At 46.1% G+C, this 23,003-nt stretch overlaps 1 protein-coding gene across 1 annotated transcript in view; it reads right to left on the reverse strand.

The window, feature by feature from the left end:
• The window catches only part of CCDC60 (coiled-coil domain containing 60), a 158,654-nt gene that overhangs the window by 20,731 nt on the left and 114,920 nt on the right, over positions 1 to 23,003 (reverse strand). Inside the window, exons 4-6 of the mRNA XM_060119646.1 lie at positions 22,730 to 22,837; positions 14,525 to 14,632; positions 3,711 to 3,801 (exon numbers count right to left, since the gene is read on the reverse strand). Coding sequence (XP_059975629.1) covers positions 3,711 to 3,801; positions 14,525 to 14,632; positions 22,730 to 22,837 — 307 coding nt within the window. The remainder of the gene's footprint in view (positions 1 to 3,710; positions 3,802 to 14,524; positions 14,633 to 22,729; positions 22,838 to 23,003) is intronic.

A 23,003-nucleotide genomic window follows, 5' to 3' on the forward strand; every position in this document is an offset into this window, starting at 1 on the left:
GACGTTCAGGAGGTGGAGGTGAGGGAGGCAGATTTGTCTGATGAGGGGGCACTCTTGGGGGGAGGGGGGAGGAGCCATGAAGGAGGTGGGTGGGAAGACCTAGATGACAAGTCCTGGGAGGTAAAAGGGGGTGGGTAGGGAAAGTCCTGCGAGAAGAATGGGGATTTTGGGAAGGAAAGAGTGGACAGGTTACAGGAATGTGTGCGTGTCTGTGTGTGTGTGCGTGCGCGCACACACACCCTCTTGCATGACTGGTGTCACTTCAGAGCGTCCTGTGTGGGCTTACGTCCTCATTTAATTCATGCTCCGTGTCTTAGGCTTCCCGACCTGCCCTACGCTGCTCAGCTGTTCCAGGATAAGAGCTCAGTGAGGGTCTGGGTGACAGTTCACACTCCATTAGAACAGAAACAATTTCACTTGAGAACATTTGAAATGAAAGCCCTTGGAGGGCAGTCCAAGGTCTTCTTTGGATGAAACTCATAGCGTGTGATACCCTAGGGAAGAAGATAAGGAGAAGAGGCAGCACGGAAGCCCGCACAACATTTAATAAACATCTAACAGGGCGGAGAGAATTGTTTTCAGCAGGACTCACCTCCGGGAGTCCACTGTGTGTGATCAGAAGTAACGTTTTGATTGGCCACCTCACGGGGCCCAGAGTGTAGGTGAACCTCCCTGCTCCGGAAGAGTGGAGGCATTTCTTGCTCGCCCAGGGCAAGGGGAGGGTGGGGGAAGAGAGACGGAAGAAGGTTGTGGGGCTTCAGATGTGATATCTTCCTGCGAACGCCACCTCCCCCAACGTATTCAGTGAAATTCTACACAAGTGATGGAACGCTTCAGAATGTGAGAGCCCGGGGATCTGGAGTTCAAACTGGGTTTAACCGGATCTCCAAGGGAGCATGGGAGTTACAAAATGACTGTGATAAAGAAAAAGCAAATGCCAAAAGTTGGCATGTTCTTCCCTTAGACAAATTAGGGGCTTGATGCAATGTCCCCTTTGTCCTGGCATCGCAACTGGACAAGAGCTTGCCAGACGGACAGCTCTCTGCCCCCACAGGGAGAGAGAACGTCAGCGCTCAGGGATAATACCTGCAGAAGGCAACTCTTCCTGTCTCACCTGGCATGACATGAATTCTTGACTCTGGAAACCACACTCTTTACATCAATGTCATTTTTGAAGGCTGGACAGATTGTGTCTCCAGGGCAGCCTGGAGTCTTGCAATGAGCACCAGACTCAGAGCCAGGGGACCTCAAGGAGGCCCTGAACAAGTCACTCTCCCCTGCTTCCGACCCCTCGTCTACACAACAGAGAGGACGGGCTGGGATGATCTCAGAAGAGCTTTCCATACCCAGAGTTCTGTGTGCATCTTCCTTGCATTAGGATTTCATCCTGTGCTCCTAAAGTTACCATTAATTAAAAGTCAATTAAAAGCCACAGACAGGAAATCCAGAGTGAAGGGCTGACACTTCTCATTAATTGAGAGTGGCAGAAAAATAAAATGTGGGGGGAAGATGTGACAGGCGGTTTCAGCATCCTGCTTGCCCTTTATTGCACTGACTCTCCCTGAATTGACTTAAATCCCCAAATGCTTCTTGTCTATGTTTCGTATTTCACTCAGGAGTGGTATTAACTGGCTGCCATGTTGCACCTTAGGAGGGACTGCTTTTTGACAGCAAAGGAAAAGATTTCCCTGAATGATTCCTTATACTTTCTTAGAAGCAGGCGTTTCAAACTGGTGGCCCATGGGGAGACATGTTCAGCTGCCCAGAATTCTACAGATTAGGGATATCTTTATATAAGAACTGAGGTTACTGGTCTCTCTTGAAAATGATAAGCCCTGGGTCCCATTTTCACATGGCGAGATGAGTAGAACAAAGCAGAGGTTCTTCCCTTTAGCTGTGCAGAACTCCTGTTTGCCACAGACCTCACCACTCCCTACTGTGTGTCACCCAGCCTGATTTTTTCATTTATGCCATTTGTCCGTCTCTTAATGATCACTGCCTTGGCACTGACAAGCTCCACACATACAGAAGACTATCAGTTGCTGTGAAAGTTGACTGGAGCCTCTCTTTCAGAGTCCTTAATTTACAGGTGAAGAAACTGAGGTCAGGAGAGAGGAAAGGACTTCTCCAATGCCATGCAGTGAACAGAGTCACAGTGGCTAAACTAGGTCTCCTGATTCCTGATTCCGTGCTCCCTCATCCTCAGAATGGACCACACTGCAGCCCAGAGTTTGATCTACAAACTCGCCTGGGGCGGGGGCAGGATTTCAATTCAGTGAGAGTTCAAGTGCAGTGATTCACTCTTCCTTCCTCCAACTGTAGTTGTGACTATTCCTGAAGGACATTTTTTTAAAGGTTTGTGGCTCCTGCTCCTTTTTCTGTGCATCTCTGGAGACAGATACACACGATATCTCCATAGCAACTTTCTGTGATAAAAACAAAGGCTCTCCTTCTCAGGGCACTTAGAAGTGCCCTGATGCAACAGCAAGAAAACGGTGAAACTTCATGAGGGGCAATGATGATCATACCGGGGAGAACATGCTTTGGAAGAGCTCTGTGTTTTAATAAACAGGGTTTAGTAAACAGATCCAGCATTAACTCTTGGCTCGCCACTGCCCAGCTGTGTGGCCTCATGCAAATCACTTAACCTCTTTGAGCCCTAACTTTCTGCTCTCCTACCTGGAAATAAGAATAGTGCCCCCATGGGGTTATTAGGAGGACAGGACTGGCTAACACACCTAAAGAGCTTCCTTAGCACAGAACCTGGCCCACTGTGATTCTGTTCAAGATTGACTTCTAAAAATTATATAACCACAATAATGCTCAGCATTTTCACATTTTCAAAGTTAGACTGCATACTGCTTCCTGGGGTTCTTTACTAATGTAAAATAGCTAGTGGGAAGCAGCCACATAACACAAGGAGATCAGCTTGGTGGTTTGTGATCACCTAGAGGGGTGGGATAGGGAGGGTGGGAGGGAGGGAGACACAAGAGGGAAGAGATATGGGGACATACGTATATGTATAACTGATTCACTTTGTTATAAAGCAGAAACTAACAACAACAACAAAAAGAAGTGAGCAGAAACCAGCATTATATCCATTTTGCGGGTTGGAGCACAGGTTCAGCAAAAATCTCATCGTGTGTTCCCCCAACTGCCTTTAGCTCTCTACTCTTGCCATGATTGTTATTATGGTGCTTGTTTGTGAAGTGGATGAGTTTGGGGGTTTTGGGGGTTAGGAATAGTTTTGAGTGAAAAGAATAGACCTCTTGATTTTCTCTTAATAATAAACACACGTTCTAGTTTGTAGAAAACCCCGTCTGTTCAATCACTCACTTCTTATTTTCTGACTGAGTCTGAAAGAAAAGAGAGAGCGAGAGAGAAAGAGAAGTGACTGTTATCGATTAAACGTAGACAGTGAGTGAATCCATTTCCTTCCAGTGACATCTTATTAGGCGGCTGCTCGGCCACCCACTCCCTCCTGCGTGAGGTGGTGTCCAGCCAAATGACATTTCTTCTACAATCCCCAGAGAAGCATTTTAATTAAAATTTATAAAAACCATCCAACAGCACGAGGTTCTGACTTCCCTTCACTCAGAGAACCAACTAGAAAAAAAAAATCCTATCAGAGAGAAGACTGGCGAAAATGCCTCCCACGCAAGCTGGGGCTGGTAGCCAGACAGTAGAGTCCGGTGCTGACAGTTAGTTACCTTCGGGGCTGTGAGGAAGCGCTCCCACCTCTGTCCCATGGACTTGTCCTTATGGATTTTTTTTATTGTGCTCTTGCTTCCACCTGGGTCCCTGAGTGAGAAACAGCTTAATGAGTTTTCCGTTTCTAGAGCCTCAGTTTATTACAAGTACTTTTAAGAAATGCAATAAAGAGATGATGGATGGTGGCTGTTCTCTGCTGTGATTTTTTCCCCCTCCTATACTCGGGAAGCAGTGGAAGGGACAGTTCTCCACAGCCGGGTCTCGCGAGTGGGAATCGAGGTTAGGAGAGACCACCGCTTACTGGGTAGGGACTGAGGGAGGTGGAGTGTATTTGTACACATTCCGCATCTGTTTGCGTTTTGGACTTGGGTCCTCTCGTAGACTCCAGGGCAGGTCTGTGGTTCCTCTTGGGGATGAATTGAAAAGCATGTTCATTTCCAAATCTCTGCCTGCTCTGGTGCCTAAGGGTCCCACAATCAGGGCCACTTCTGAGTAACGCACAGAGAGAATTACTAACTTTGCTTGGGTTGGGGGGAGCTTATAGGGTGCGTTGCACAATGAAAATCACTGGTTTGCAGTTTATTGAGTGAAAATTCTATACAATTCTACATGTAAGACACTTCTGTGCATTCTCGCTGAATCATCTCAACAAAACCTTGTGATGGGGCTTCGGTTGAGAGTCCGCCTGCCGATGCAGGGGACATGGGTTCGTGCCCTGGTCCAGGAATATCCCACATGCTGCGGAGCGGCTGGGCCCGTGAGCCATGGCCGCTGAGCCTGCGCGTCCAGAGCCTGTGCTTTGCAACGGGAGAGGCCACAACAGTGAGAGGCCTGCGTACCGCAAAAAAAACCCCGCAAAAAAACAAAAACAAAAAACCTTGTGATGCAGTCATTTATCGTCCCATTTTACAGATGAGAAAACAAACTCGGGGTCTTAAGTTACTCATCCAGGTGCATATTCACAATGAATCTAATGACCCTCACTTGCATGGGTCCCTGCCAGGGCCCTGTACCTAATTTTGTATTTTAACTTTGTATTCTTTTTCTTAAAGCGCCCCTCTCCCCAATTAAATAAACTTCAGGTCGCGTGAAACCTGGATCTTCCCTCATGGGTTGGAACTTTCTGGGTATGAGACTGAAGCCCCAGCAAGTTTGGATGGTGACATACCTATAACCCTTGATCTGAAACCTGTGGGACCAGATATGTTGCCAAATTCAGAATCTTGGCATTTTGGAATGGAAATATGCTGCACGTATATCATATGTTAACATACTCCTTCCAGTGGGGTCTCGGCAGCATCTTATCATCGAACACATTAATATTTCTGCAGTGATATATATGAATATTTACACTAGGTGGGATAAAGACCATAAATAGCTTCAAGTCAAGTTTTGACACCAAATCAGTTTGGTTCCTGTCAGATTTTGCTGTCGAATTGAGCTATGGAAAAACTGAGTTTTCAGAGCCTTTTGGATTTTGGACCTGTGGCTGTCGGGTGGTGGATCCCTGTTGACAAGCAAGCTCTCTCAGTGACCTCTACCTATCTATGTATTGACTGATTGATCTGTTGATCTCTCCATCCATCCACCCATCCATCCATCCCTTTCTTTCTTTATCTCCTTTTTCTCTGCAGAAAGGATTTTAGATGGCTGGGAGCCTTTAGACCATTTGGCTGGCTGTCACCCAGCGTAGAAGAGGGACATGAGGGAATGAGATGACCAGACCAGTTTGATGTGGGGAGGCACCAACAGGAGTCTAGACTTAGCAGGGGCTGCCAAGTGCTGGTGGCGGGGAGCCGCCCAGATAGGAGGCAAAGGTGATCAAGATAAAGCTCGATTCTTCTGGCATGGGGGTCTGAGCCGCAGAATCAAAGGTTTTTACCAGCCCAGACGGGGAGGGGGATGTGTGTGCTCTTTACTGGCAGAGCCCTTGCTGGGCATCTACCAGCTCACAGCCGCAAACTGAGAAATGCACACAGACGACAAGGTGAAAGTCAGACTGGAGAGGGTGGGGTGAGAATGTGCCTCCAAGCTTTTTGTAAGACTTTATGTTTGATTACACAATAAAAAGCCCTCTGAATAATTAACAGTGAAGCTCATGCAACGTTGGTTGTGCCTGCCTCTCCCCAGAGTAATCAAATTAGGGAATATTTAAAATCCAGCTGGAGGAAGGAGCAGCAATACTTCAGTCCTATAAACAATCTTTAAACTAGCGGCACTTTTGAAGTCTGATTTAAGGCTCAGCAACTGGAAGCTTTAGTGTTTCCGCTTTGGAGCATTTCTTTCAAGACCACAGGGCTTTTCTCGCTTTTCCCCTTTGCTAACGCAGCTCCTGCTGTGCCTCCAGCCTTCTTCTTGATGTTCAAAAGCAACCCCTCTTCCCCTTTTAAAATTAAATCTGGTATGGCCAAGCTTTCAAAATCTTAAATATTCAGACCCGATCGGGAAGATGGAGGTTTCTCGTTCACGCAGACTTCCAAGACGACCCAAAATCTATTGTGACTTCAGGCAGCGGGTTAAATGAGCTAAAAATGCAGCAAGCTTCCCAGGGATCTTAAAAAGCCCTGAGCATCGTTCTTGCAAAACCACTGATAAAGAAAGGGCCTGGTTGGACAGAATCCGTCTCTCTGATGTTTCACTTTCAGTAGCAAATAAACCAAAAAGGAGGATCAATAGGGGGAGAAAAGGAAATAACCCAAGCGTTGCCATCCACAGTGGGCCGACTACACACTACTACACAGGCAAGCTGATGTTCCTGCCCACGGCCTGGAGGGACAGTCAGTGCCCTTCACCCACCAGAGTCCCAGGTCTTCTCGGCTTCTTAAAGTCAGGGGTAGCTCTGTGACTTGCTCTGTTCAAAAATACTTGAGCGAAAGTGACACGTGGCCTGTAGGGCGATGCTTTAAGGCCCAGTGCTCAGGTCAGATTCCCTTTCCTGCTGGGTCCTTGGGCGACTCTGGTGAGCAGAGTCCCGTGCGGTGGACATGTAAGGGGTGAGCGAGAAATGAACTTGTGTTGCGCTAAGCTGCCGACATTTGGGGGCTGTTCATCACGGCAGCTTAATTTACCTTACCTAATCGATGCCTCTGATTTACTGTCTGTGTGACCTCAGGCCAGTCTCTCTTGAGCATCAGAACCAGGAAAAGGGGTGTACCTGGGTGGTTAACGATGGGCTGAAGAATCGGGTGGACCAGCTGTGAGTCCTCCGCCTGCCCTGCTGCTTCCTAGATATGAGATTTTGTGTAATATTTACCCTCTCTGAGCCTCAGTGTCCTCATCTGTCAAATGGGGGAACATTAGCTAAGTCAGAGGATGATTATCAGAGGATGATTAGAGTGAAGATGCAATGAAATGGGGCTCGTTAGGAGCTTTCCAGGGTGCCTTGTATACAGAACTGAATACAGCTGAACTATGAACAACACATGCTTTTTTCAATAGAAACCTTCATGTGGCTTGGAGGAAGGGCTGACGGTGGGGAAGGAGGCACTAGGTCACATCCGCAGGGGAGAAGTGGCTGTGATTTTGAGACATTTTCTCTCCGCTGAAGCTTTCTGGGGGATCCTATTTGCCAGAAGTCAAGGGAAGAAGTCATTGAGCACCGCTGCATCTCTTTTAACTGTACCGCCAAGCACATTTTGTTCCTAGCAGCCACTTGAAGACATCTATCCACAGCAGCAATCAGAGTAATTTTCTCAAATACTTCACTCTTTCTGAATCCGCATTTGCTTCTCAGGGTGGAAAGTCCGCTGGCTGGTTTAGGATGTGTTCACGTGTCCACAACAAGATGGGAGAACGGAGGTAACTGCTGATTTTGCAGCAGGGAGGGAACAGAGTTCAAAGCTCCCAGGATCTCCCAGGCCAGGTTGCCCGTCCCAGCTCCTGAGTGATAGGTGCTCTGATCATCCTGCCACGTTTTCCCACTCCTGTAGAGATGTCCACTTGAGAACAGACGTGGAGGAATGATGCAATTAGGTCAGTGCAGGTAAAATCAGAGACTTCGCTCAAACGTCACCTTCTCTGTGAGTCTTTCCCTGACGACCCAACTTAAAAGTCACCCCCCCATCCTGTCACTATCACATCACCCTGCCAGTTTCTTCATGATGCTTAATGCTATCTCAAGGAATCTTGATTATTACATGTTTATTATCTGTTGCTCCCCTCCACATCCCTTGGAATAGGAGCTCCAGAGAGCAGGAATGTTGTTTTATTTTCATGGGTGAATCCCCAGTAGTGCCTGAAAAAAGCGGGTTGAAGGAAAACGAGACTTTCTGGGGTCGTGGTGGGGGGAAGCATTGCTGCTAATGTGTTGTTCAGAATGATGCCGCATTTTTTTCACAAGAGTGACAATCTGGCAAACATCTAAAGATTTTGGGGGAATTGGTTAAGTATGTTGATAAACTCCACAGTCGTTAAAGGAGGTTTTGACATGGAGAGATGTTTAACTTACTTATTAAGTTAAATAACAAAAACTTAGTTGCAAAACAATACATGTAGAACGGCCTTTTTTTAAAGGAAATTATATATTTATATATCATATGATCTTGGTAAATTGGGGGTCCCCTTTTTTTTTTTTTTTTTTTGCGGTACGCGGGCCTCTCACTGTTGTGGCCTCTCCCGTTGCGGAGCACAGGCTCCGGACGCGCAGGCTCAGCGGCCATGGCTCACGGGCCCAGCCGCTCCGCGGCATGTGGGATCTTCCCGGACCGGGGCACGAACCCGTGTCCCCTGCATCGGCAGGTGGACTCTTAACCACTGCGCCACCAGGGAAGTTCTGATTCTTTTATATTTTTATTTTTCCTAATAAAGCTTTTATTTTTCTAATTTTATTTTATTCTTTATACTTTGTTATTGTTCTCTCCTTTTGGCTTGTCCCCCCCGCCCCAACCTTTTTGTTTCTTTTCTCTGTTGTGGTTTTATTTTACCTTGTTGCAGTTGTTTCAATTACAGTTTTATTTTTCCTAATATATTTTTATCTTTCTAATTTTATTTTGTTTTTTATTCTTTGATATTGTACTGCTCCTTTTTATCTTTTTTCTTTCTTCCTTCCTTTTTTTTTTTAACTGCACCACGAAACTTGCAGGATCAGGCTGGAGGTCGGCCCTGAGCTCCTGTGGTGGGAGCTCTGAGTCCAAACCACGGGACTAACAGACAACCTCAGACCCCAGGGAATATCAATCGTAGTGAGGCCTCTCACAAGTCCTCCTCTCAGCACCAAAGCCCATCTCTATCCAACTGCGTGCAAACTCCAGTGCTGGACGTCTCAGGCCAACCAACCAGTAAGACAGGAATACAGCACCACCCATAAAAAAAAAAAAAAAAGAAAGAAACGCCAAGAAAATACGCCACAGATGAAGGAGCAAGGTAAAAACCTACAAGACCAAATAAATGAAGATGAAATAGACAACCTACCTGAAAAAGAATTCAGAGTAATAATAGTAAAGATGATCCAAAATCTCAGAAACAGAATGGAGAGAATACAAGAAACATATAACAAGGATCTAGAAGAACTAAAGAGCAAACAAACAGTGATGAACAACACAATTACTGACATTAGAAATACTCTAGGGCTTCCCTGGTGGTGCAGTGGTTGAGAGTCCACCTGCCGATGCAGGGGAGACGGACGGGTTCATGCCCTGGTCCAGGAAGATCCCACATGCCGCAGAGTGGCTGGGCCCGTGAGCCATGGCCACTGGGCCTGAGTGTCCGGAGCCTGTGCTCCGTAACGGGAGAGGCCACAGCAGTGAGGGGCCCGCGTATTGCAAAAAAATAAAAAAACAAAAAAACATAAACAAAAAAAACTCTAGAAGGAATCAATAACAGAATAACTGAGGCAGAAGAATGGATAAGTGAGCTGGAAGATAAAATGGTGGAAATAACTGCCAGGGAGCAGAATAAAGGAAAAAGAATGAAAGGAATTGAGGACAGTCTCAGAGACCTCTGGGACAACATTAAACGCACCAGCATTTGAAATTATAGGGGTCCCAGAAGAAGAAGAGAAAAAGAAAGGGTCTGAGAAAATATTTGAAGAGATTATAGTCAAAAACTTCCCTAATATGGGAAAGGAAATAGTCAATCAAGTCCAGGAAGCACAGAGAGTACCATACAGGATAAACCCAAAGAGAAACATGCCGAGACACATATTAATCAAACTTTCAAAAATTAAATACAAAGAAAAAGTATTAAAAGCAGCAAGGGAAAAGCAACAAATAACATACAAGGGAATCCCCATAAGGTTAACAGCTGATCTTTCAGCAGAAACTCTGCAAGTCAGAAGGGAGTGACAGGACATATTTAAAGTGATGAAAGGGAAAAACCTACAACAAAGATTACTCTACCCAGCAAGGATCTCATTCAGATTCGATGGAGAAATTAAAATTTTTATAGATAAGCAAAAGTTAAGAGAATTCAGCACCACCAAACCAGCTTTACAACAGATGCTAAAGGAACTTCTCTAGGCAGGAAACACAAGAGAAGGAAAAGACCTACAAAAACAAACCTAAAACAATTAAGAAAATGGTAATAGTAACATACATATTGATAATTACCTTAAATGTAAATGGATTAAATGCTCCAACTAAAAGACACAGACTGGCTGAATGAATACAAAAACAAAACTTGTACATATGCTGTCTACAAAAGACCCACTTCAGACCTACGGACACATACAGACTGAAAGTGAGGGGATGGAAAAATATATTCCATGCTAATGGAAATCAAAAGAAAGCTGGAGTAGCAATTCTCATATCAGACAAAACAGACTTTAAAATAAAGACTATTACAAGAGATAAAGAAGGACACTACATAATGATCAAGGGATCTATCCAAGAAGAAGATATAACAATTGTAAATATTTATGCACCCAACATAGGAGCACCTCAATACATAAGGCAAGTGCTAACAGCCATAAAAGGGGAAATCAACAGTAACACAGTCATAGTAGGGGACTTTAACACCCCACTTTCACCAATGGACAGATCATCCAAAATGAAAATAAATAAGGAAACACACGCTTTGAATGACACATTAAGCAAGATGGACTTAACTGATATTTACAGGACAGTCCATCCAAAAACAACAGAATATACTTTCTTCTCAAGTGCTCATGGAACATTCTCCAGGATAGACTATAACTTGGGTCACAAATTAAGCCTTGGTAAATTTAAGAAAATTGAAATTGTATCAAGTATCTTTTCCGACCACAACACTATGAGACTAGATATCAATTACAGGAAAAATAACTGTAAAAAATACAAACACATGGAGGCTAAACAATATGCTACTAAGTAACCGAGAGATCACTGAAGAAATCAAAGGGGAAATCAAAAAATACCTAGAAACAAATGACAATGAAAACACGACAACCCAAAACCTATGGGATGCAGAAAAAGCAGTTCTAAGAGGGAAGTTTATAGCAATACAATCCTACCTCAAGAAACAAGAAACATCTCAAATAAAAAACCTAACCTTACACCTAAAACAATTAGAGAAAGAAGAACGAAAAAAACCCAAAGTTAGCGGAAGGAAAGAAATCATAAAGATCAGATCAGAAATAAATGAAAAAGAAATGAAGGAAACAATTGCAAAGATCAATAAAACCAAAAGCTGGTTCTTTGAGAAGATAAACAAAATTGATAAACCATTAGCCAGACTCATCAAGAAAAAAAGAGAGAAGACTCAAATCAATAGAATTAGAAATGAAAAAGGAGAAGTAACAACAGACACCGCAGAAATACAAAGGATCATGAGAGATTACTATAAGCAACTATATGCCAATAAAGTGGACAACCTGGAAGAAATGGACAAATTCTTAGAAAAGCACAACATTTCAAGACTGAACCAGGAAGAAATAGAAAATATAAACAGACCAACCAAAAGCACTGAAATTGAAACTGTGATTAAAAATCGTCCAACAAACAAAAGCCCAAGACCAGGTGGCTTCACAGGCAAATTCTATCAAACATTTACAGAAGAGCTAACACCTGTCCTTCTCAAACTCTTGCAAAATATAGCAGAGGGAGGAACACTCCCAAACTCCTTCTACGAGGCCACCATCACCCTGATACCAAAACCAGACAAAGACGTCACAAAGAAAGAAAACTACAGGCCAATATCTCTGGTGAACATAGATGCAAAAATCCTCAACAAAATACTAGCAAACAGAATCCAACAGCACATTAAAAGGATCATAGACCATGATCAAGTGGGGTTTATCCTAGGAATGCAAGGATTCTTCAATATATGCATATCAATCAATGTGATACACCATATTAACAAACTGAAGGAGAAAAACCATATGATCATCTCAATAGATGCAGAAAAAACTTTTGACAAAATTCAACACCCATTTATGATAAAAACTCTCCAGAAACTAGGCATAGAGGGAACCTACCTCAACATAATAAACCCACAGACAACATCGTCCTCAATGGTGAAAAACTGAAACCATTTCCTCTAAGATCAGGAACAAGACAAGGCTGTCCACTCTCACCACTCTTATTCAACACAATTTTGGAAGTTTTAGAAACAGCAATCAGAGAAGAAAAAGAAATAAAAAGAATCCAAATCGGAAAAAATGAAGTAAAACTGTCACTGTTTGCAGATGACATGATACTATACATAGAGAATCCTAATGATGCTACCAGGACACTACTAGAGCTGATAAATGAATTTGGTAGAGTAGCAGGATACAAAATTAACACACAGAAATCTCTTGCATTCCTATACACTAATGATGAAAAATCTGAAAGAGAAATTAAGGAAACATTCCAATTTACCACTGCAACAAAAAGAATAAAATACCTAGGAATAAACCTACCTAAGGAGACAATAGACCTGTATGCAGAAAACTATAACACACTGATGAAAGAAATTAAAGATGATACAAACAGATGGAAAGATATACTACGTTCTTGGATTGGAAGAATCAGCATTGTGAAAATGACTCTACTACCCAAAGCAATCTACAGATTCAATGCAATCCCTATCAAACTACCAATGCCATTTTTCACAGAGCTAGAAGAAAAAATTTCACAATTTGTATGGAAACACAAAAGACCCCGAATAGCCAAAGCAATCTTGAGAAGGAAAAATGAAGCTGGAGGAATCAGGCTCCTGGACTTCAGACTATACTACAAAGCTACAGTCATCAAGACAGTATGGTACTGGCACAAAAATGGAAATATAGATCAATGGAACAGGATAGAAAGCCCAGAGATAAACTCACACACATATGGTCACCTTATCTTTGATAAAGGAGGCAAGGATATACAATGGAGAAAAGATAGCCTCTTCAATAAGTGGTGCTGGGAAAACTGGACAGCTACATGTTAAAGAATGAAATTAGAACACTCCCTAACACCATAAACAAAAATAAACTCATAATGGTTTAAAGACCTAAATGTAAGGCCAGACACTAGAAAACTCTTAGAGGAAAACATAGGCAGAACACTCTGACATAAATCACAGCAAGATCATTAGAGAAATACAAGTCAAAACTACAATGAGGTATCACCTCACACCAGTCAGAATGGCCATCATCAAAAAATCTACAAACAGTAAATGCTGGAGAGGGTGTGGAGAAAATGGAACCCTCTTGCACTATTGGTGGGAATGCAAATTGATACAGCCACTATGGAGAACAGTATGGAGGCTCCTTAAAAATCTAAAAATAGAACTACCATGTGACCCAGCAATCCCACTACTGGGCATATACCCTGAGAAAACCATAATTCAAAAAGAGTCATGTACCACAATGTTCACTGCAGCACTATTTACAATAGCCAGGATATGGAAGCAACCTAAGTGTCCATCAACAGATGTATGGATAAAGAAGATGTGGCACATCTATACAATGGAATATTACTCAGCCATAAAAAGAAAGGAAATTGAGTTATCTGTAGTGAGGTGGATGGACCTAGAGTCTGTCATACAGAGTGAAGTAAGTCAGAAAGAGAAAAACATATATGGAATCTAAAAAAAAAAAAAAAGGTTCTCATGAACCTAGGGGCAGGACAGGAATAAAGACACAGATGTAGAGAATGGACTTGAGGACATGGGGAGGGGGAAGGGTAAACTGGGACGAAGTGAGAGAGTGGCATGGACATATATACACTGCCAAATGTAAAATAGCTAGCTAGTGGGAAGCAGCCGCATAGCACAGGGAGATCAGCTTGGTGCTTTTTGAGCACCTAGAGGCCTGGGATAGGGAGGGTGGGAGAAAGACGCAAGAGAGAGGGGATATGGGTATATACGTATGCATATAGCTGATTCACTTTGTTATACAGCAGAAACTAACACAACACTGTAAAGCAATTATACTCCAATAAAGATGTTAATAAAAAAAAAAAGACACACAACAAAACTTTGAAAGGGAGAACACAAAAACATGGAGAATGGGAGCAGTAAAAGGGAGCGGGAGAGGAGGAAAAAGAAGAGGAACAAATGAGGAATAGCATTGGGGAGACATGGTCCAAGAAGAGAGCTGGAGAGAAATCTAGCTGTGCTTCCAGGGCAGGGCTGGGCTAGCTGGCCATTTTCTGTGGTGTAAATACTCCCACGGTGGCTGATTTATTTCAAGCTTCCGATGTGGAGTTGGGGAGAGATGCTGGGAGGGATGCACAAGGGGGCTGTCACCACCGCATGACCCGTATGACCTGGCTCCAGCTCACCCCTGTTTGGACCCCACATCGTAGCACTCCTAAAGCAACCCACCCACCAAGAAACAGCAGTAGGAGGAAGAGAACCCATGGGAGCTTCCTCCCCCATGGCCCAGTCTCTTGCTAGTTACATGGCAGGTGGAAGGGCTGAGACCTACTTCGGATTCCAGCAGGTGATCACGGGCTTCATGGTGTGGTGGGTGTGGTCAATAGTCAGGGCCTCCAGGAGCCAGTGGAGGGCACAGAGCTGGCGGAAGATGGGCTCGCTGCAAAGACAGAGGGAGGAAGCCCAGGGGGCTCCTGTTAGAACAACATTCTTCCCAACAGTGGCGACAGAGACAGGAGTGGTGTTGGCTCCCGGCTGGAGAGCTGTCCCTAGGCTCCAGGCATGTGGCAGCATTTCCCATGCACCAGCATTAAACTTTCCCAATGGGCTCCTGAGCTATTGATTGGCCCCATTTTACAGATGAGGGAACTGAGGCTCAGAAGAGGTGAGGAACTTGTGCAGGTCACTGGGCCAGTAGGCAGCAGAGCTGTGATCTGACACAAGGTGACCCTATGCCAGTTACTGGGGATTTGCATGCACAGTGGGAAGGGACAAGGGAGGGTGTCCCACAGGTAGAGGACTTGATTCAGGCAAACAAGAGGACTGAAGGAAATGAACATCCTACAGGCATCCGATTCTTCACCTGATAAAAATACAATAAATACACTAGCAGGGTCCAAAGCGTCCGGAAACACAAGGAAACTAGTGTATTTATTGTACTTTCTCTCCACTGCAATTAACAACGAGACCCGCTGCTTTAAATTTATAAATCCTTTGCCCCAAATGTAGCTGGATGTTGAGGAAAACCACACTGAACACATGATTTGAAAATGTAACTAAAACACCATTTAAAAATAGGTCTAGGGCTTCCCTGGGGGCGCAGTGGTTGAGAGTCCGCCTGTCGATGCAGGGGACACGGGTTCATGCCCCGGTCCGGGAGGATCCCCCATGCCACGGAGCGGCTGGGCCCATGAGCCATGGCCGCTGAGCCTGCGCGTCCGGAGCCTGTGCTCCGCAACGGGAGAGGCCACAACAGTGAGAGGCCCGCGTACCGCAAAAAAAAAGAAAAAAAAGGTCTGACCTGTATTTTCTGATTTGGGGGGCATTCTGCATTACGATGAGCCAGGCATTGGGTAGGACACCTGACACACGTTATTTATTTCTCCCCAAACCCTGCCGGATAGGAATCATTACCTGAATTTTAGAGGAGAGGAAACTGAGGCTCAGAGAGGGGCCATCAGTTTGCTCCAGGTTGCACAGCCTGCTGGTGACAGAGATGGGGCCTGAATATCCCACTCAACGCTCTCGACAGCCCTGTAAGAAGGTGACTTTATTCCGTCCTCTTTGCAGACAAGGGACTCGAGAGGTAGAGTCGCCTGAGGTCCCGCTAGGATTGGTGAGGATTTGAATCCGCATCTGTTTAATCCCAGAGATGGTGCTTTTGTGGACCTGAGCTCTTATTGTTTGAGGTGCTGACGCGGCCAAATGAGTGGCCACCCCGAGAGCAAGGTCAGGAGAGGGTTAACCTGCTGCCTGCATTCTTCCTGGAAATGAGGGGGAGTCCTACCTAGCCAGCCCCTCCCTGCATGACTTCTCCTCTTACACTAATGGGCCAGATGCCTCCATTACCAACCTGTGTAATTGCTCTTCTCTGAAACTGCTCCTGTATTGATTGATCCTCCCCAGGGCTCCTGTGCCTGTGCTCAGAGGGGCAGGCAGGAATCCACCCTCCAGCTTCCAGGAAGGCCCCAGCTCAGAAGGTGGAGTCCGAGGCCTGGGGCTCAAGTGTGGAGCGGGCCCAGGCGTATCCTGGAGAGCCCCTTGAGAGGCACCCAGGGCACTCTGCTTGCAGGGGACCGGCCCCCATGCACCCCACTCCTCCGCCCCCATGCTCTGGGGCGGCCGTGTCCACCGGGTCTTTGGAAAACTAGAGTCAGCAGCTCTGTTTCTCTTTTTTCATCTAGAGCGCCTTCCTTCCTTTTTTTTCCATCCACAAATTATTTTCTAATAATAAGCACCCACGCATCCCTCACTTCTAATTTAAAGGACCCGCGAGCCCACAGCCCTCCCAGTTCTGTCTGTCTGCCCCCTTTACACCATCTTGGTCCCTACAGGTAAGTGCATTTTGGCAGCTCTGGGTACCAACAGTAGCAGTGGCTGTACCATGTGCCCAGCCCTGTGCAGACACCTCCCTGTACCCTCACTGTGACCCCAGGCAGTTGCGAAAAGCCCGGGGAGATGCCCCCTCTTCTGTTCACGACTCAGAGCCTCTGCAGGCCTGGGCGTTCCGTTGTGTCCATTGCGGGTGGGGAGGGCTGGGGAGGACAGTCAACTGGTGAGGTGGGATGTGCTTCATCACAGCGGGACGAGAGGCGTGTGAGCATCAGACTCATTTCTGCAGGTGACAGGAAGGGGCACAAACCTGGCCCTCTCCCTCCCTTGCTTACGATCTTCAGACTCCCTAAACCATCTGCTATGGACTGAGTTACGTCCCAAAGTTCATAGGCTGAAGTCCTAATCTCTAGTACCTTAGAATGTGACTGTATTGGGGACCTTTAAAGAGGTGATGAGGTTAAAATAAGGCCAAGAGGGTGGGTCCTAACCCAATCTGACTGGTGTCTTTAGAAGAAGAGGAGCCGTGACCCACGGAGAGACACTGGGGTACGCGTTCACAGAGGAAGAGCGTGTGAGGGCGGAGCGAGCAGCCCCCCGAAAGCCACGGAGACACGGCTTGGTAGAAACCAGCACGTGGGCACCTTGACCTTGAACTTCCAGCCTCCAGAACTGTGAGAGAATACATTTCTGTTGTTTAGGCCACCCAGTCTGTGGGGTTTTGTTACAGCAGCCCTGGCAAACCAACAGCCCATCACATGGGAGACTCCCATCCATCTCCCCAGCCTCGTGTCTCCTCTCTCACCCCTGTGCCGCCACCTGCAGCCTGGTGAAATTCTGCTCTGTAGCGCACGCTCGCCGTACATACTCTCTTTGCACTGGGTTAAAATCCTAGCTTTGCCATGTATTAGCTATGTGGTCTTGGCCAAATTACTTCATGTCCCTGAGCCCCAGTTTTCTCATCTGTATGATGGCAGTAATCGTTCTAGTGAAAATGAGGGGAGGTGCTCAGCACTGTCCTCTGCTCCTGATACACGTTCCCTTTCCTCCTCCTCTGCCTCTCCGTGATTGGGTCTCAGCTCAGATGTCGCCTCCAGCAGGAAGCCTTCCTTGATTTTTCGAGCATCCTCTCTCCGAGGAGGTTCTAAAGCACCCCCCCCCGCCACCTACAATGTGTCCCTCTGTCCCTACATTTTGTGTCCCTGCTGTCTTGTAACTACCTGTTTACTTGTCTGTGCAGCCCACAAGCCTGTGAGCTACAGAGTCTTGTCCATCACAGGTATGCACAGAGTAGGCTCAGTACATTTCTGGTTACTGAATGGGAGATGGAGGGAATAAATTGGTTGGGATCTGACACTTTCCAGAGCTGATAATTTGGGCACAATTCTCATATGCACAACAGAGATAACAAAGAATAGTAGCAACAACAGCAAAATAACAATAATAGTAAACACTTCCCATAGAGCGCTTACTCTGTGCCAGACACTGTTTTAAGTGCTGTACACCCATTAATTAAAGTCATTCTTATAACAACACTGCGAGGAAGGTACTATTAGTATTCCCATTTTTCAGATGAAGAAACTGAGGTCATATAACTTATCCGAGGTCAAAAAAGGCGGCAAACAGCAGAGCTGGAATCTAAGCCCAGACAGTCCGGTTCCCGAATCTGTGCTTTAATACAGTGTTGATGTCTCTTATTATAGGGTAGAGCCCTCACGCCCTTTTCAGCAGAAAAGGGTTTCATCCAATGGGTCTGGACCTTTTTCTCTGCTTATAGAAAGTGCCTTACAACACCTGCACACAGATGTTTATAGCAGCTTTGTTCATAACTGCCAAAAATTGGAAGCAACCTTTAGAGATGTATGGATAAATAAACTATCCAGACAATGGACGGTTATTCAGCGTGAAAAAGAAATGGGCTACTAAGCCATGAAAAGCCAAGGAGAAACCTCAAAAGCATATTACTAAGTGAAAGAAGCCACTCTGAAAAGGCTACACACTGTATGATTCCAACAATATGATGCTCTGAAAAGACAAAACTATGGAAACGGTAAAAGGATCAGTGGTTGCCAGGGTGGGGACGGGGAGAGGGATGAATAGGTAGAGAACAGAGGACTTCTAGGGCAGTGAAAATACTCCGTATAAACGCGAGTGGATGGACACATGTCGTTATACTTTCATCCAAACCTACAGAATGTACCACACCAAGAGAGGACCCTAATGTAAACTAGGGACTGCAGGTGACTATGATGTGGCAGTGCCACTTCATCAGTTGTGACTAACGTCCCACTCCGGTGCGGGGTGTCGATAATGGGGGAGGCAGGAGGGAAATGGGAAATCTCTGCACCTTCCCCTCAATTTTGATCTGAACCTAAATCTGCTCTAAAAAAATAAAGTCTTAATGAAAATACACAGTGCCTCAAACCCGATGATCTCTCATCTAACATGCAGTGAAGCAAACTGAAAGAGAGAGACAGAGAGAGAGGAAGGGAGGGAGGGAGGAAGGAAGGGAGGGAGGGGAGGGAGGGAGGGAGGGAGGAAGGAAGGGAGGGAGGGAAGGAAGGGAGGGAAGGAAGGGAGGGAGGGGAAGGAGGGAGGGAGAAAGAAAGGGTCCCAGAAACATGCTTGATAGAAATCGCTCCATTCTCATAATGATTGTATGTCAGGTCAAAGCACAATACCTTGGATTTTGTCAAATTAAAAGAGAAAGCATTTATTTTCTTAAATGTGGGGCATAATAGATGAAAACGCTGACCAGGGTGCACAAAGCCTGCTTCTAAAATCCCTGTGCTCAGAACTCTGGGGGAGCACCTAGCGGTCAGTGCATCTGAATAGCCCTCTCTGTTGAAACTGCTGTACCAACCAGAATATGAGTGGGAGTCAACATCCCTGAGAAAAAAACAACGTTTTTTCAAAACTTTTACTAAGAGAAATCAGAAAATGCTACAAAGCACCCCATGCTGACTGCCAAGGGCAAACCCAGACAGTGGCTGCAGGCACTGTTTTGTTGCACAGTTGCTCAGGAAGGGCTGTAAGGACAGGCCAGTCATCTCTGAGAGGGAAGGAGGGGCTGTCCTCCTTCCTACAGACTGTGCCCCGCCTCTTTTTTTAAGAAGATAAAGGTCCAGTCTTCCTTGGCATGACTGAATTGATCCCCATACAGTCAATTCAGAATCTTCAGCTGGTTTTGGGATCAGTCGCACTGGGATTGAGGGGCTGACCAGGCTCGGATCCACCTCGGCTGACGTGAAGACTGAGAATTTGAGAACTGACCAGGTGGGCTCTGCCCTGATGCCTTTTGGTAGAATGATGATAAAACTGCTCGGATTCTCCCCTCCTCCCTGCATCCATGCACTTCACAAGGTGGTTCTGCATCTCTCTCACCAGGCGGTGGAATCTTTCTTTTCCCCATCGCTTGTATCTGGGCAGGCCTGATGTCTATTTTGGCCAACAGAATCGGGTGGAAAGGTCCTTGGGTCCATTCTGAGCCTAAGCCTTAAGAGGCTTTGAGTGCTTCGGCTCTTGTCCTTGGAACCCTTCCTGACAGCCATGGAACAAGCTCGGGCTAGCCTGCTGTATGATGACAGTGACAGTCACTCCTGTCACCCTAGCCAACAACCAACCAACCAACCAACCAACAGATCTGGGCATGAGGCCACCTTAGATGGGCCAGCCTCCAGCTTACCACACACATATGCAAGCCCAGCCAGGACCAGCTGAACTGATGTGGACGAGCAGAACCACCCAGCTGACCCGCAGACTTTGAACAAGAATAAATGGTTGCTGTTTTAAGCCACTCCACCTCGAGGTGGTCTGTAATACAGCAATAGATGCCAATACAATCATCAAATGCAGCCAGAGCCTTTGAACAGCCAAGGAAAAGAAGGGGCAGCCTTCAATCTAGAGGAGTGTGTGCCTTTGTTTGCAAATAAAACTTTATTGGAGCACAGGCACATCCATTCATTGTAGCTTTCTTGCTGCGACAACAAGGTGAAGTACAGTTGACCCTCTGCATCTGTGGATACAGAGGGCCGACAGCACTACCCCATTTTATACTCATAAAAGACTCGAGCATCACAGATTTTGGTATCGGCAGAAGGTCCTGGAACCAATCCCCCACAGATACCTAGGGATGACTGTCGATGCGTTGCGAGAGATACCATCTGGTTTGCAAAGCCTAAAATATCTATTGTCTGTCCCTTTAAGAAAAAGGTTGCTGATCCCTGGCCTAGGGCATAACGAATAGTAACAACCACCACTGTGATAATCACCACCATCACCATCATCATCATCTAACAAACTTGATACAAAGGTCTGACTTAAGAGTCAGGAGATCAGAATTCCTGTCGTGAGCATTTTGGCAGGTTCTGCCTCCTCTCTGGGCTTCAGTTTCCCCATCTGGCACTGAAGGAGGATGAGCAAGAAGCTCTCCAGTCACTTCCACAGTTGATTTAAACCTCACTTTGCTCAGACCAAAGGAAATGGGGGTGGGACCTAGGAGCATGCATTTTCCCAGGCATCTCCTTGTTTTGCTATCCCCGCACCCAAGCCCAGAGCCCCAGATGATTCAAATGCGAGTGAAAGCCTAAGAACCACTGATTTATACCATTTGGTTTCAGAGGGCTTGTCCATGGAGAAGAAAGGCAAAAGCTCAAGTGTTTCCATGGGACGTTATGAGAAATTGCAAAGACTACTTTTGCAAGGAGATGTTTTAAGAACATCAAGCTGAGGCTGCCGGTTGGAATGTCCCTGAACAAATAAGTCTATGAAGAAGCCAGTCATAATATTCATCAAAGGGAGATAGGAGGAAAGTATGGAGTGGGGCTCATCAAAAGCTGAAATATTAGTAAGGGATGGGAATGTGTCCAGATACACGGTGGTGGTGGTGGTGGTGATAGGGATGATGATGGTGATGGTGATGATGATGCCATGGTGTTGGTGATGGTGCCATCTTCCACCCACGAACTAAGTGCTCTTATTAAGGATCTGCCATCTTGTCTTACAGTTTCACTCTTGCATTATTTTACTCTTCAAGTACACGAGACTTGGCTGTCCAGATATATCACTAGCTCCTCAAAGGTAAAGCCTTGGGATATACCTTCTGTGTCGTGTGTGGTGGTGAGAGGTCAGGCTCTGCAGTCAGACACACTTGGCTTAAAACCCCAGTGCAGCAGCACCTGAGCTCTGTGACCTCGGGCAGGCCAGTACACCTCTCTGAGCCTCTGCTCTCTCATCTGCAGGGATGGGATAATAATACACCTGCACAAAAGGGCTCTGAGAGGACTGAGACAGTGCCCACAGAGCTGTCCGTAGTGCTATTTTTATTGTGCACACTGTAGGGGCCTAATAAATATTTGACAAATGAGCAGACAGAGTCCAGTGCACCATGTTCATTGCCCTAAAGTAGTTCTTATATGGGAGGGCTGGGGGTATGGGTGTGATTTTGTCCCCAGGGGGCATGTGGCAATCTCTGGAGACATTTTGGTTGTCACAGCTGGGGAGGGGGGTGACACTAGGGGGTGGTGGCCATGAACAGTGCTAAACATCCTACAGTGCACAGGACAGTCCTTTCCAACAAAGAAATATTTGTCCCCAAACGTCAATAGCGCCGAGGTTAAGCAATCCTGCCTCACGGTCAATTTCTATCTCGGCACCTGAAATCTCCCAGTTGAAAAGTGCTAACTACTAAAAAAGAAAAAGCTGGGCTTAGAATTCTCTGGAACAGATAGGAGGGGAACAAGGTGTCAAGGTTTTGGAAAGCCCAAGTATTCTTTGGAGGGTTGGTTAGCCCCTGTCACATCACGCAATGAAGAGTCTGTGCCTGGGGTTGGCTCAGAAGGCAGCAGGGGCTTCTCTGGGAAATAGCTCCTTGAGTCTTGGGGAAAACATGTCCCCGGAGCCCTGGGTGAGACATCTGCTAGGCGCACGCTGCAGACAGATTTTATCAGGCTTTGCAAACTATTTGACATTAGTGCATCTGGTGTGGTAAGGGATGGAATGACTCAGTCCCAGCTGGATTGCCACTTAGCTCTAAGCCCCCATGTTTGCCTTCTGTTATTTTTATACACCACATAACACTGCTGGCCCCAGGCTCCCTGTCCCTTTTCAAGAGGACAAAGGAACAACTCAACAGCTCCCAGCTGTTTGAGTCATTTGACCTTGGCTTTGCATGATAAACAGATGAGCCAGAGGTGGGACTACTTACACATGAGCCTCAGGCAGCGAGGGCGCAATGATGCAGCTGTGCACAGGGGTGAACGGACGCAGGAGGACTCCCATCCCCACCTTCTTCATCTTCTCGTCCCCGTTTGTGCTGAAGGTGAAGCAGAATGGGAGCAGCAGAGTGAACAGGCAGGAGCTGTTTTAAGTGCCCTCTTCTCTCGCCAGGGGTTGTCTGGCAAATATCACAGGGCACCTGCTATGGGCCAGGCAGTAATTCCCGCTGGAGAGACGAAGGTTCTAGATGCAGCCAGTAAGCA

This window comes from Mesoplodon densirostris, chromosome 15 (assembly GCF_025265405.1).
Source record: "Mesoplodon densirostris isolate mMesDen1 chromosome 15, mMesDen1 primary haplotype, whole genome shotgun sequence".
In the NCBI taxonomy this organism is placed as follows: domain Eukaryota; kingdom Metazoa; phylum Chordata; class Mammalia; order Artiodactyla; family Ziphiidae; genus Mesoplodon; species Mesoplodon densirostris.